Raw genomic sequence first — 14,570 nt, forward strand, 5'->3', positions numbered from 1 at the left:
ATTCTCACCGTGATTGTGATAGTTGGTTTTCATGCTTCACTTGGAGCTTGAGATTGGCAGATAGGAATAGGGCCTCAAAGTGTCAAAAAGTGCACTGTTCCTACTTAAATTTGGCCATTTTCCTTGAATACATGCTCTCTGGATTATTGAACACCTTTGTTCAATTTCTAGAGTTCCAAAACTTTTGATTCTGACAATTTTTTGCCAGATTTCTCCTGCAAAAAGCAAACCCAACTTATAATTTTTAAGGAATATTTTTTAATGTGAAGCAATACATGCTCATATAATTGATAAATGTGATGTATTATGAATTTGGTCACATTCCTTCCTAATTCATATTGTCTTTCCATCTCTCCTGTTGTAACATGTATACGTGTATCCAGGTGGAAGTCAGATGATACCTTTCCTGTGTTCTGATGTGTGCGTGAGTGTCCATGTTTGTGTGCGCCTGTGTGCACAGGCACACACACCCCTAAGACAAAGTAGGACCATTCTTTCTGTACTTGTTCTACTTTTTTTTTTTTCGCTAAAATAATCCTTGAGGATTGTTTGTGTACTCTTCTCAATGTATATTTGGATGTGTGCATGTGTATGTAAAACTTTTTAAAGCAAAAATGCCATCATGCTGAATGGCATTGTTCTGCCAGTTGAACCAGTCTTGATGGCCCTACCTCTTTCTGGGAATGGCTGCATATAATTTATTCGTTCCTCCATTGTATACTGGCCCCACTGGGTTATCTAGTCCTTTCCCTGCTGAGTATTGTCTGCAGTGAACATCTTATCCCTATACCTTTTTGTCCTTGTTTTTGTAGATTCTTCATAGACTTGCTGAGTCAGGACACACACATTTTATTTTTTATTTTATATTTTTGGTGGGACTGGAATTTTTTTTTTAATTTTATTATTCATATGAGCATACAAGGCTTGGGTCATTTCTCCCCCCTGCCCCCACCCCCTCCCTTACCACCCACTCCGCCCCCTCCCTCTCCCCCCCACCCCCTCAATACCCAGCAGAAACTATTTTGCCCTTATTTCTAATTTTGTTGAAGAGAGAGTATAAGCAATAATAGGAAGGAACAAGGGTTTTTGCTGGTTGAGATAAGGATAGCTATACAGGGCATTGACTCACATTGATTTCCTGTGCGTGTGTGTTACCTTCTAGGTTAATTCTTTTTTATCTAACCTTTTCTCTAGTTCCTGGTCCCCTTCTCCTATTGGCCTCAGTTGCTTTTAAGGTATCTGCTTTAGTTTCTCTGCGTTAAGGGCAACAAATGCTAGCTAACTTTTTAGGTGTCTTACCTATCCTCACCCCTCCCTTGTGTGCTCTTGCTTTTATCATGAGCTCAAAGTCCAATCCCCTTGTTGTGTTTGCCCTTGATCTAATGTCCACATATGAGGGAGAACATACGATTTTTGGTCTTTTGGGCCAGGCTAACCTCACTCAGAATGATGTTCTCCAATTCCATCCATATACCAGCGAATGATAACATTTCGTTCTTCTTCATGGCTGCATAAAATTCCATTGTGTATAGATACCACATTTTCTTGATCCATTCATCAGTGGTGGGGCATCTTGGCTGTTGCCATAACTTGGCTATTGTGAATAGTGCCGCAATAAACATGGGTGTGCAGGTGTCTCTGGAGTAACCTGTGTCACAGTCTTTTGGGTATATCCCCAAGAGTGGTATACACTTCTGAAGAAAGAGATTGAGGAAGACTATAGAAAGTGGAGAGATCTCCCATGCTCATGGATTGGGACTGGAATTTTAACTCAAGGCTTTGCAAAGCAGGTATTCTATTGCTTTAGCCACACCTGCCGTCCATTTTGGTGTGGTTATTTTGGAGATGTGGTCTCACGAACTATTTGCTCAGGCTTGCCTTGAGCCTTGATCCTCCTGACCTCAGCCTCCGATGTAGCTAGGATTACAGGTGTGAACCACCAGCGCCTGGCACATTTTGTATTTTAATGGCTATCATAAAAGGTTGTGCCAATTTATCATTGCAGTGGCAGCATGAAATTACTTTTACAATACCTCCATTATTGGATGTTAGAAGTTTAGTGATTTGTTAGTCTCGTTACCACATTTAGCCATGTAATTTTCAGGTTCTTACTGCTTTCTTCCCTGCTCATGAGAACGTCTAGATTGGTAGGGATCGGAGTTTCAGAGATGGCTGAGTTTCCTTGGATGAGGGTCAAGGGCCCTCTTGCTACTTAGTGATGTGTACCTGAGGCTTTTTCTGGGACAAGATTGGAGCTCGTTTTAATTATTGAGTCATTGATGCTATTCTGTATGTTAATGTCACTGTGTAGTCACTGGTAGCCCATCATTTGATACTGTCATTTTGGTGTTTCAAAGGTAGCAACTGGAAAGTGGAAGAAGATAAGTAAATACTGTCCCCTTGATCTCTACTCAGGGTAAGAGTCACTTCTCATTTGCCCTCTGGAGGTGGGGTAGTGCCCTGCTTGGGGCTATCCTATGAGGTGGGGACTGGGGTGTTATTCTGTAAAGTAATGATGGTGGGGGGGGTGATAGTCCCTGAGATGAGGAAGGAGGTATTATGTGGGGTGGGGGGGGTGGGATGGTGGGGGTATATTTTCTGAAGTGTTGACAGTTGGGTGTATTCTGTTAGGTGAGCAGAGATGGGTTTCTGTGAGGTAGAGATGGTGTGGGGTGTTCTGTGAGGTGGGAATGGGGTCTCTATTCTGTTTGTAGGGCTCTAGTTGATCTGTCTGAGAAACCCTGAGATTTAGGTTTTAGGCTTTGTCTTTCTGCTCATAGCTTGAGGTGGTTGCTGACTTACTGATTTTCCTACATTCAGATTGCCTCTTAAGTTTTGTCTTTTACTCATATAAGGAAACAGCTGATGCTAAGCCTTGACCTCCATCTGTCTGGCCCTTGTGATTTGGTTGTTTGTGTTTTTGGTTTTAGGTTTGTCCCCATATAGTAAAAAGGCTGCTGCTCTGGCAGCAGCTTCTGCCCTGGTGAGGCTGCCTTCAGCTGGTGTCAGGCTTGTGGGCCTCTTCTCCCACCTGGCTCTGCCCTTGGCCTTCCTGATCCTGCAGCTTTGCTGTGTACCCAACATGCATGTGGCTTGCATGCAACCTGGGGCCCAGTCCTGGCCCACAGCATTTGTGGTCAGGAAGGTGATGGTGGCCAGGAGCTAGGGAGGGTCTGTCAGTATTAGGGGTCCCTAGGGTGAAGGGGGTGGCAAGGCTGAGGACTGGGAGAAGGTGGAGTAAGGAGGGGCCCGGGCAATACCTGTGTTTCCCGGATAGCCCTGGTAGTCTCACTGCCTGTCCCACTTAGCCCAGCCCCACATACCCTTGGGGGTGAGTTGGTTGCAGGGTGGTGTGAGCCTTTGCTGTCCTTTCTGGTAAGCCAGGGCTCCTTCCTAACCTTTTCCTGCTTCTAGCCCCTAATTAGCGCAGGGCTGTTTAGTGCGGACTGTTTTTTTTTTTTTTTTTTTGCGATGTTGGATTTGAACTTGGGGTCTATACCTTGAGCCACTCCACCAGCCCTATTTTTGTGATTGGTTTGTCAAAATAGGGTCTCATGAACTATTTGCTGGGCTGGCTTTGACCCTTGATCCTCCTGATCTGTCTCCTGAGTAGCTAGGATTATAGGCTGTGAGCCACCTGCGCCTGGAGGTGTGGCCTGTTTTGCACTTTGTTGGTTCTTCATCTTCCCTCCTTCCCTCCTTCCCTCCCTCCCTCTGCTGCCTTTCTGAGTGTTCAGCACTGACTCCTGGTGCAGTGAGCGCATGCTCATTGCACAGTGCTTATCGCACAGTGCTTTTGGTTAGATGCTGTTGCAAAGTGACCAGAGTAAAGATGCTTTTTGAAGTTATGAAGTTCAAAGTCAAGTGTTGAGGATACTTGTGCCAGAAAACAAAATATAACTGTTTTCACGTGGCAATTGAGTCAGGCAGTGGTGTGTTTATCAGTGAATCATGTACTCCTTTACCAGTGTACCCAAAGCCTGTGAGCTGTGAAGCTGTCAGTAATAAAGATCATTGCTGAGAACTTATGACTCGTTAGACCTGAGTCAGGAGCCTTCCTAGAATATTCAGAATATGGCTCGCTGTGGGTACCAGTGCTTTGATGCTTGCTATCCCCGGTGGCAATTGCTGGGGAGGGCTTGGCATCCTTGCCTGCAGTGGTTTGCCTCTATGGGGTCCTGAGGTTCCATGTGAGAGTGAGAGGCTGGGGCTTGTTTAGGGACAGTGATTGAGTACCTTTGCCATGAGGAAGGGCTTGGCGGTGAGTACTGGCAGTGAGGAGGGGATAACAGGCTGAGAGCTATGGGTGAGTGAAGGGCAAAAAGGGCATTGGTGGGGGGGAGGGAAGGGAAGACCATAACTCTTCAAGGTGGAGGGCAAATGGTTCTAGGGCCCCTGGTTCCCTGCACTCCCCAGTGACCCATCATGTATCTTGTGTGGCTCTGAGCACCTGCTCCAGCCTTTGGAAGCTGTAGTGGAGGAGCAAGTGGGGAAACTGGCTGGGCTAGGAGAGAGGCTGGTGGGCCCCTACCAGCTTTCTCTGTCTCAATGAGATCCTTCATGTCTGCTCTCAGTATAGTAAGGGGAGGATGTCACTGGACCTATCTGGGCTGTGGGTTCCCCAGCTCAGACTAGAGCCGGTGCAGGTATAGACACCAGGACAGTTCCCATTGCCTTTAAAGCCTGTTGATGCTTTGTTCTTTTAGAAACAAACAGCGCATGCACTTTGCCTTGAAGAGTCTGCTGCAGGAGGCACAGAACAATCTGAGGATATTTAAGGTAAGAGCTGTTTCCAGTCTATGGCACTTTCCAGGTGCATCCCCTGCACTTTGATCCTGGCCACAGACTTGGTGACCACATAGATAGGGTGTCTGGGCTGGGCTGCCTCAGGCCCAGCTCTGTGTCTGATGTCACCTTCGGTGCTGTCCACACAGACCTTGCAGTCCCAGACCCTCCATCTTTGCATCTACAGCCCAGCCCACAAGCACAGCAGCACAGTGGCCCCAGGTTCTCTGTGGTCCTGTCATGTGTGACAGCGAAGTCTCAACCTATGCTGGGCAGGACCGAATCTCCTTCGGTGCTAATAGGTATGTCCAGGACAAGGACAGCTCTGGTCTGTTCTGGGTACCTCCTATGTCTGAGGCCCATGTGGTACTGAGGGGAGCTAGAGTGGGGCCAGGCAACTGCCCAGGTCATAGTCCCTGCTGGAAGCAAGTGCCAAACCCTGTGGCATTTGCCTTCCGTGTACCTTTATTCTCAGTTAACTTCAAGACCTTATGACTCCAGGAGTTCCTTGTCAATGAGCAAATTCCCTGGGTCTTGGAGTTCAGTGTCCTCCCTCTGACAGCATAGGGATGAGGGAATCTTCCCATCCTGAGTGTGACTGCCTTTAGTTCCTTGTCATGTGGCTGGTCCCCAAGATGCTGCCAGAATGATGTAGGAGTGACTAGGAGGGGAATGGGACTGGGGGAGGGAGGAGGGGTGGTGAGGTGGGATGTAGGGCTGGCCTAGGAGGCAGGAGCTAGGTATTGGGTAGCCAGTGGACCTGCTTAAAGAAGCCTTGTGCCTTGGGCTGGGAATGGTGACTGGTGAGCTGGAAGGCCTGTGCATTGTTTTTCTGTTGTGTGACTGGTGCTCTTCCAAAGTGGGTAGGACATAGCCTAGTCTTGACCTGTTCTCTTGCTCTAACTCAGAAATTCCACTGTCCTAAGTGGCTGGTCAGCATAATCAAGTTTATTCTCCATTTGCCTCCACCTTCCCAAATCCAGAAAAGGAAGACATAGTTCAAAGATAGCTTTTTTTTTCTTTTCTTTTTTTTTTTTTTTTTTTTGGTAGGATTGGAGTTTAAATTTAGGGCATTGCTTGAGCCACTCCTCCAGTCCATTTTGCTCTGGTTATTTTGGAGATAGGGCATCTCTCCTAAACTATTTCTCCCAGATGGCCATGAACCATGATCCTTCTGATCTCAGCCTTTCAAGTAGTTAGGATTGTAGGCATGAGCCACAGGTGCCCAGCCAAAGGCAGTTTTTAACTCTTTCTTTTAGGATTTAGAAAACTTGTCGCACTCTGATCCTGGCCACCAGCTTGATCCCCTGGGCTGACCATACAAATGGTGTCCAGCCCGGGCTGCCTCAGGTGCAGGCCCAGTCCTGCAAGTCTGATGTCTTTGGGATAGTCTTGAGGATAAATCACCTTCACAAGGTTGTTTCTTTGATGTTCCTAATGAAGCTTGCATTTCTGACCCCATCAAACCCACATTCAAGGTCTCTGGGTCAGCACTCTGCTGCCTGCTGCTTCTGTAATAGCCAGTATGTTAAAAGCTGGTGGACTGGCCAATAGTTTCCAAAGACTTTTTTTGGTGGAACTGGGGTTTGAACTGAATAGTTTCTAAAGAAGTGGGTCAAGAGAAGCAATATGGAATGGCTTTTTAAAATAATCAGACAGCCACACCGTGTATTTTCTATCACAGGCATCGCTAGCTCTCACGCACCATCCCTTCCTCTTGTTCCACAAACCCAGCAAGGCAGAAAACCTCCCCCAGAGGTTGTGGTCTAGGTGTGGAGAAGCTGCCTGGGTTGTGGTTGATGATCCCATGCTAGACACTTGTGAGGAGAGGCATTGATGAGAGCATGAGGGATATGGATGCTATCATAGAGCCACTGCTGTGCCACCTGAGTTAATGGCTCTGCTGAATGCCCCATGAGGTCCTTGAGTGACTGTATTTGTATCTATAAAACGCTGTCCCTGGACTCCACACTTAATTGTGCTTCATGTCTGGACGAGTACTTGGGTGTGGAGGAGGGGCCAGCTTCTCTGTGTGCACAGGTGGTCCTGCTCTAGACCTCGGCTGGCTACACCTAGCTCCACTTCTGGCCACCCTTCCTTGTTGTCCCCTGCCTAGCATGGCCAGCATGGTGACTCAGTCATCCTGTGGGCTTGGACAGCCTCCAGACAGAGACTCCCAGATAGGCACACCAGTATCCAGTGAGGGAGGAGAGCCCACCTATGCCTCTTGAGGGCAGGGGTTGTCCTCTCTTTCATCTACTGCTAACCCCAGACCTTAGCTTCACACACTGCTTTTACCACCAGTGTTGCACAGACCAGCAGTGCAGGAGCAGCTTAGCTGGTTCTGCCTGGAGATCTCATCTGAAGGCTTGGGTGCGCTGATGGCCTCAGTCCCTGCCTTGTGGGACTGTTTCTGGGCTGCTTTGTGGTTGTGACTTAAGAGAGTGACTGAGACAGAAGACCGTGTACCTTTAGTAGCAGCCTAGAAGGTGCAATGTCATTGCCTGTGCCATATTCTGTTGATTACATTGACCAGCCTGGTGGCTGGCCTATATGCCCACCAGTCTTACAGACCTGATCACAATCCTGGGGTCAGCTGTAGCTTAAGGCCATCCCCAAACACCAGTAGGCCCCTATAAAAGCTCTAGTGTGGGGCACTGGGCAGTGGATGGCCCTGCCATGCCCCTAGAATGCCCAAATCTAACAGTGGTGCCATAAGAAGCTTTCTGTAAGAAGGCAGGACATGAAGGTTTCTACCCTGGTGACCTGGGCGCTTCTTCCACTGCAAGTCTTGGCTCTGAGGCTTCTGCCCAGCTGTGGAATCACCCTGGGGCCTGGCCTTGGCCTGCAGCCCCTGTTTGGGCCCTGGTGTCTTGGGGAGTTTGTTGCTTTGTGCTGTTTATGTGATTGTGTCTGTGTCCGAGGTCTGTCTGTCAGGCCAGCATGCTGCTCTTAGGCTTTTGAACTTTCTTTTTAGGCTCAGTGGGATTTGCCTCTTGGTGACATGGCACAGGAGAGTGGGTGTCATGGCACACACAAGTGCTATGGTCTGCATTGACCCTGATGGGGCTCGCTTGGAACACTTTTGCCCCTTGCCCCAGCAGGCACTTCTGAGGTGTTTTCCTACCAATTTGTGAGGTCCCTGTCTTCTGCTTTCTCTTTCCTGCCTGAAGAATGGTGAGCTGATCTACGGTTGTGGTGATGCCCGGAGTCCTGTAGCTGACTGGAGGGAACTTGCGCACCACCTGAAGCCCTTCTTCTTCCCCTCCAATGGCCTGGCCAGTGGCCCCCACTGCACGAGGGCTGTGATCCGGGAGCTGGTGCATGTTATCACGTGGGTGCTGCTGAGCAGCTCCGACAAGGGCCGAACCAGTGCCCTGAGGCCTGGGCTTCAGGGCCCACGTGTCTGTGAAGCCAGCCCTTTCAGCAGGAGCTTTCGCCACCAAGGTAGGGCTCAGCCTTCCCCAAATGGGTGTTGGGGACTGTCCATTTCCCACTGGCAGAAAGGCTGGAGCCATGAAATGACTGTGTGGCCTCATGTGGCTTTGTGGTGCCTCTGGGGGTGCTGCCTGGTTCCCTCAGGGCTCTCTGGGGTGGGGCTTGCCTTGCACTGGGTAGATACTCTCTTGTTACCTTTTAGCTGGGCTTGTAAATTGACATGTTTGGGCTGTCAGGTTTTTCCTGGAACATTGCCCATGTGTTCTGTTTAATTCTCATCATAACCCTGGGGGCGGGTTCTCCTCGGCCTGTTCGTAGGGGAGAAATGAGGCCAGGAGTCCTTCAGGGCTGGATTGAGTGCTGTGGGGTAAAGTCAAGTTGGGAGCCTGTGGGTCCCAATTGTCTGCCTTATAGACTGCAGGGAGCCAGATTAGCCCTACCACCACCTGCAGTGTTTTATACTGTCTCATGAGCTGTGGCCAGGTGTGACTCGGGGGACTGAACAGACCCTTGAGGAGTTCGAAGATGGCTGTGACTATCAGGAATCCCCCAGGCTTTGGTTTCCTGACTGATTCTCCTCCCCCACACTCCAGCTGAGTTTTTTTTGTCACAGATGAATTTTGTGGGTTTCTTTTTCCTTGTTACAAAAGTGATTTATTGTTGTTTCAGAAAATTTTGTTGAAACTAAACCCATAGTTTGGGCACTAGATGTAGAATGTGTCTGGAAGGACCTGGGGTGTTTTTCGTAGAAGTTTTTAGAGACCTCTTCCAAGGTGTTCTGGGGCTTGTGGTGGAGTTGAAAGGATGTTCTAGGGATTGGTTTTTGGAGAGTACAGGCACAAAGCTACACTTGGGCTCCTCGCCTTCCGTGTTCACCACCTGGTATACCCAGGTTGTCTGAGCTTGTTCCAGCCCCACAGCTCTGAGATGGGTGTGGAGTCTGCCCTCAGTGCCAGGTGGGGACCCAGTCCTCTTCTGCACTGCCCAGCGGCCAGGCCCAGGGTAAGCCCTGTGGTTTGTGCCAGCCTGTGTCTCCCTCCACAGTCTTTAGTCTTTGATAATAAACCTGCTCTCATTTTCCCCTGATGTTCTTGGTAGGAAAAAACACCCCAGAGCACTCGGGGTTACCGAAGGGCTGTCTTCTGTACAAAACCCTCCAGGTGCAGATGTTGGACCTGCTGGACATTGAAGGCCTCTACCCTCTGTACAACCGGGTTGAGCAGTACCTGGAGGACTTTCCTGAGGCGAGGTGAGTCAGCACAGGGTGAGGCCATGGGGGGTGGGCTGGGGCTGAAGTTGGCCTAACCCTAGGATAGCGCCTGGCTCCTGGAGGACCACTTCTCCCTGTGACAAGGCACCAGAACATGACTGAATGTTGTGCCTTGAGGGAGTCTGTGTGAGATTAGTGGTCACTATACATTTCTAGAAAAGAAAGCAAATCTGTGAACCCAACAATTCCAAAATCCCGAGTCAGGGCCCAGCCTATAGAGGGCAGTGTTGTTTCATGGGCTGATATACACTGACCTGGTTGCTTGATCTTCGCTGCCAGCAGAACCTTGAGCCCTAGGCCTGGTGGGAGGCTCCTGTGATCCACACTTGGGCTTTCTGATGGGGCTGGATCCTCTTCTGCCTTAGGAGATTTTTCTTGAGTCTCTGGTGAACAGCAGAGGACATTGGATCCCTGATCCCCAGTCTTACTGGGTTCTGTAAACCTTTGATGTTGCAGATCCAGGTACTATGAGGAAGCAGATGTCTGTTAGGAGCCGTCTGGATCTTGAGTTCAAGGCCAGCCTAGGCTACATAGTAAGACCCTGTCTCCAAAAAAAAAGGGATTGTTAGGTTGAGGTATGTGATGTGTATCATGTTAGCAATTTAAGAAACAATTCCAGGTAGCTTTGTTATTCTGCTTCTTTTATTTTCTCTGTTTTTTTGGTGCTGTCTTCTTCAGAAAAACATTACAAATAGACGGGCCTTATGATGAAGCGTTTTATCAGAAGCTGCTTGATGTGTCCACTGAGGACGATGGGACAGTGGCCTTCGCATTAACGAAGGTAAGCAGAGCTTCCAATCATTGTGTGCTCCAGTGGCTCTTAGCTCTCACTCAGGGTTTTCCTTCTCCCACCCCTGACTGTGACACAGAAAACCCAGGGATCTAAAAGATGAGTGGCCGCAGTTGCCCCAGATGGGCTGGGGCTGGTGATGGCACATGTAAGCATCCAACGAGGGTTTCTCCTGGCTCATGCAGGTGGGTGGTGGCTTCAGTGTCCACCATGCTTTGGGGCCATGGCCCAGCACAGGCAATCTGCATCCCGCTTAGAGGTGTTAAATTGGCACAACACCAGTTGTCCCTCTCCTCAAGCCAGCTGGCTAGGGGCCCAGCTTCACCTGAGGCTGAGCACCACGGACCTGAGGTCACAGGGCTGCTCAAGAGAGACTATGGGAGCAGACTGGGCCTTGTACTTTCTGCTTCTGTGAAATTCAGGAAATTCAAGACTCCGTGAACTTGGGTAGGAGAAACATACATTTATATTCATTGACATCCACCTGAAATTCAGCATTTCCTTCCATTATGAGTATGGCACTATTCCGTGGGGTGGGCAGGACCCATGCCCTCCAGTTACAGACATTTCAGGATGTATGGCCTCGCTGCCTTGAGGTGCTTGTGTGTGTTGCATGGAATCCATTTCTTGAAAACATTTTGGTACTTTGCATTGTTACTCTCTATGTTGTGCTGTGTGCATTTAAACATGTTACTCTGAGAGGAGTCACAGGCTTTACTAGGTTTTATGAGACACTGAATCAGTGAAGTAGGCCTGTTTTCATGGAATAGGGTGCTGCTCCTTCTGCCCTACACACATGTGGCCCTGGGGCTCATCTGTCATATCTGGTGACGGTCAGTCCCTCCGCCTGGCAAAAGAGCCCTAATGCTGTCCCACAGCTGCAGTTGCTGGAGGTCTGAGGAGGAGGGTGTAGAGGACTTGCAGAGTCTGAGATGCACCTCAGAAGCACAGGCTGTGGGGTGTGGGTGGAGGCGCAGAGCAGTGGTTCGTGGGGTGGGGACCCCCACAGGGGAACCTCTGTTCAGAATAGAATATAATAGCCAAGCTGCCTTGTGGCATGCAGCTTGGGTTCGTTAACTTAGGAAGACACAGCAGCAGTGCCTTGCTTTTCTCCTTTGGTAGAAGAAACAGGACTTTATTTTTTTTTGTACTTTTCAGTCTCCTACTAGATGAACATAGATGAATAGCCAGGAGCTGATGGCTCACACTTGTAATCCTAGTTACTCAGGCAGAGATCAGGAGGATCAAGGTTCAAAGCCAGCCCAAGCAAATAATTCTCGAGACTTTATCTTGAAAAAAACCATCACAAGAAAAAGGGCTGGTGGAGTGGCCCAAGGTGTAGGACCTGAGTTCAAACCTCAGTACCACAAAACAAACAAAAAAACTTTGTATCATCACACAGCTGTCTAAAACTGTCTGGAATGAGCCCACTGGGATAGAGGCCAGCATAGGGAAACTGGGTCTTGGGTGCATTGCTGAGGGGCTCTGCTAAATAGTTGGCAGGTTCTTACATCAAACGTGCAGTGCTCATACCATGCAGCACATGCCTTCCTGGACACTAATGCTAGATAGATGAGTACAAGCCACAATTGGAACTCACTCATCCATGAAAAGGGTGGGCTGTCTATTTGCATAGCAGCCTGGATAGATCGCTGGGGAATTCTGCTGAGTGACAAAAGCCAGTTTCTAAAGGTTACGTGCCGTGTACATAAAATTCTTGAGATGACCCTGATTAGTGGCTGCTAAGAGTTGGGGAGGATTGTATATAAAAGGTCAAGGCTCAGGGTCCCTGTGGTGTGGAGCTGCTCAGTAGCTTGCCTGTGGTGCATTACTTTAGCTTTCACTCCATTGTCTCCCCATTTCCTTCAGCCCTAAGCAACTGCCAGGCTACTTTGTATCTCTAAAGGCTTGCGTATTCTGGATATTGAGTATAAATGGAATAGTCAGTATGTGGTCCTTAGTATTTGGTCTCTTTCATCTCACATAAAGCTTTCAAACTCCATTGATGGTATCTGAAACGTGTCAGGCCTTCATTCTTCTTTATGGCTCCATGTTCCACTGTGTGCATGTACCACACATCGTCTGTCGTATAAGCCTGTCAATCATCAGCTGATAGACATGTTATTTCTACATTTTGACTGTAGGATCAGTGTTCTCTCCTTCCATCCCTCCCTCCCTCCCTCCCTTCTCTTCTCCCTTCCTCCCTTCTCTTCTCCCTTCCCTCCTTCCTCCCTTCCTTCTACAAGGTCTCCCATGTTGCCCAAGCTGCCCTCAAACTTGCAGTCTCTTTCTTCAGCCTCCTGAGTAGCTGGGACTATAGGTACACACTACTACACCCAGCTGAAAAGTCCACATTTTGTCACTTATTGTCTTTGTTATTAGAAACTTCTCCCTTCTCATCTTGCAACTCTGAACTTGATGGGGATGAGGAGGCTGGGACTTTTCTTTTTCCTTCCTCTGTTTTCTCCTCCTCTCCCTCCCTCTCTTTCTGTCTTTCCATCCTTCTCTTTTTCTTCCATCCTTCCTTCCTTCCTTCTCTCTCTTTTTTGATTCTTAATTCAGTAGTTTGTATGTTCTTAGGAAATGACTCATTTCACCCAGGTTGTCTAACTTGCTGGTGTACAGTTACTTATAGTTCTTAAAGAATATCATTTAGACATTACATTAGTGAGGGTTTTTTCATATGTAAATTTTCTGAATCTGCCTGTATTTGTATTTCACCCACAGTCCCCAAAAGTAATTTATTCAGATACAAAGAAGAGGTTGATTTTTCACTGACTGTTTGGCATTTAGGCATTTTATGCAACACTTCCCGATCGTGGTTGCTCTTGCTGTAGCTAGCTCCTGTTAGTCTAGGCTCCTGTACTCGGAAGGTGCTATACTGCTTTTAAACTCTTTCGTTACTTGACATTGCAGTGCAATGTGATTGGGTGTGCTGTCTTTTTACTTATCTTGCTTGGTGTGTGTTGTACTTTTTCTACTCATGGATTTATGTCTTTTGTTCTGGAAAATTGTCAAATATTTTCTCTTCTACATTGTCATATTCTCCTCTTCTGTGACTCTGATTAGGTGTATGTCAGACCTTATTTTCTGTTACATGTGTCTTGCCTGCCTGATCTTTCATCTTTTTGTGTGTGTTAATTCTGAGTATTTTTCTTTTCAGTTGTCCTTCAATTCACTAATTCTTCCCTCAGCTGTCTCTAATCTGCTGTTTCACTTGCTCATTGTTTTCCATCCCAATAGTTACATTTTTAATTTCTGAAAGTTTTGTTTGGTTGATTTTTCACATCTTTTTGCTAGTTTACTACTTTCGTCTCTCTTTAAATTCCACCTTTTGTGACTTAGTATTCTGTCTGATAACAGATAAAATAAGAACTGGGAGGTAAAATTTCATTTTGGCTGACTTGTATGCTGCCGTTTGATTGGGTTTTTGGTGCAGTATGATTGTGAGCTCACGTTTGTTTGACCTTACTCTGTAGGAATGCTTTCCTCCAGAGAGGGAATGGGCCTCTTAGACAGCTCAGCCTTTCCAGTTGCTTCCTGCTCTAGTTTTTGCTCTTTCAGGGTGAGTGATGAGAGGAGTGGGTCAGGCTGGGGATTTCCCATACTCTGTGCTGGTAGTGCCTTACAAGGAATGTTGGCAGGGATCTGGTTGTTTTGTAGGAATGTCCCTGTATTGCCTCCTCTTTAGTGTGGTCATGCTGTTGTTGTTTATAGGGTAATGAGTTTTCATTTATTACTATCAAAAAATGTTGAAATTTACAGTGTATTTTCACCCTTGTGCACATAAGCATTTCTATAAGATAGATTCTTGTATGTAAAGTTGCTGAGTTTTTGGTAGATTCTGGCACATTTTCTTTCTCAAAAGACTTTACTAATAAGGTTTCTTCTTGCAGCAATTTGAGGACACTTTCTTACGCCTTCACAAATGGTGCAGTTGATTTTTGGATGGCACGAGGCAGGGTTTCGTTTTCTTCTCATACGTAATTGTTGTGAGCACTGTATCCTGTAGTCCTACGGGTCTTTAGAGCTAGTAGAGCAAATACTTCTCCTTTCTTACAGATGGAGTTCCCACAGCCCACTCCTTTGGGTTCAGCTACTTTGCTTGAGTGGCTCACACAACCCAAGAAAATTTATTTACAATGGTACAGATGGTGAGATGCCAAGGGCAAGGTACAGGGTAAGAGGCGCACAGCTCCCGTGCCCTCTCTGGGTGTGCCACCCCTCAGGAAGCTCTTGGCACCCTGTGCATTTGGGTTCTTAGAGAGACTGCACTTATAGGCATGA

The 14,570-nt window shown here is 47.6% G+C and overlaps 1 protein-coding gene across 5 annotated transcripts in view; it reads left to right on the plus strand.

The window, feature by feature from the left end:
- The window catches only part of Ippk (inositol-pentakisphosphate 2-kinase), a 63,740-nt gene that overhangs the window by 19,851 nt on the left and 29,319 nt on the right, over positions 1-14,570 (plus strand). For all 5 annotated transcript variants that reach the window (XR_012440506.1, XR_012440507.1, XM_074052350.1 and 2 more), the window contains exons 7-11: positions 2,358-2,416; positions 4,707-4,779; positions 7,959-8,232; positions 9,322-9,472; positions 10,172-10,274. Coding sequence is in view for 3 of the 5 variants with exons in the window: in XM_074052350.1 (XP_073908451.1) it covers positions 2,358-2,416; positions 4,707-4,779; positions 7,959-8,232; positions 9,322-9,472; positions 10,172-10,274 (660 nt within the window). In the remaining 2 variants the exon portion in view is untranslated. The remainder of the gene's footprint in view (positions 1-2,357; positions 2,417-4,706; positions 4,780-7,958; positions 8,233-9,321; positions 9,473-10,171; positions 10,275-14,570) is intronic.

The sequence above is a fragment of the Castor canadensis genome, chromosome 13, assembly GCF_047511655.1.
Source record: "Castor canadensis chromosome 13, mCasCan1.hap1v2, whole genome shotgun sequence".
Taxonomy (NCBI): domain Eukaryota; kingdom Metazoa; phylum Chordata; class Mammalia; order Rodentia; family Castoridae; genus Castor; species Castor canadensis.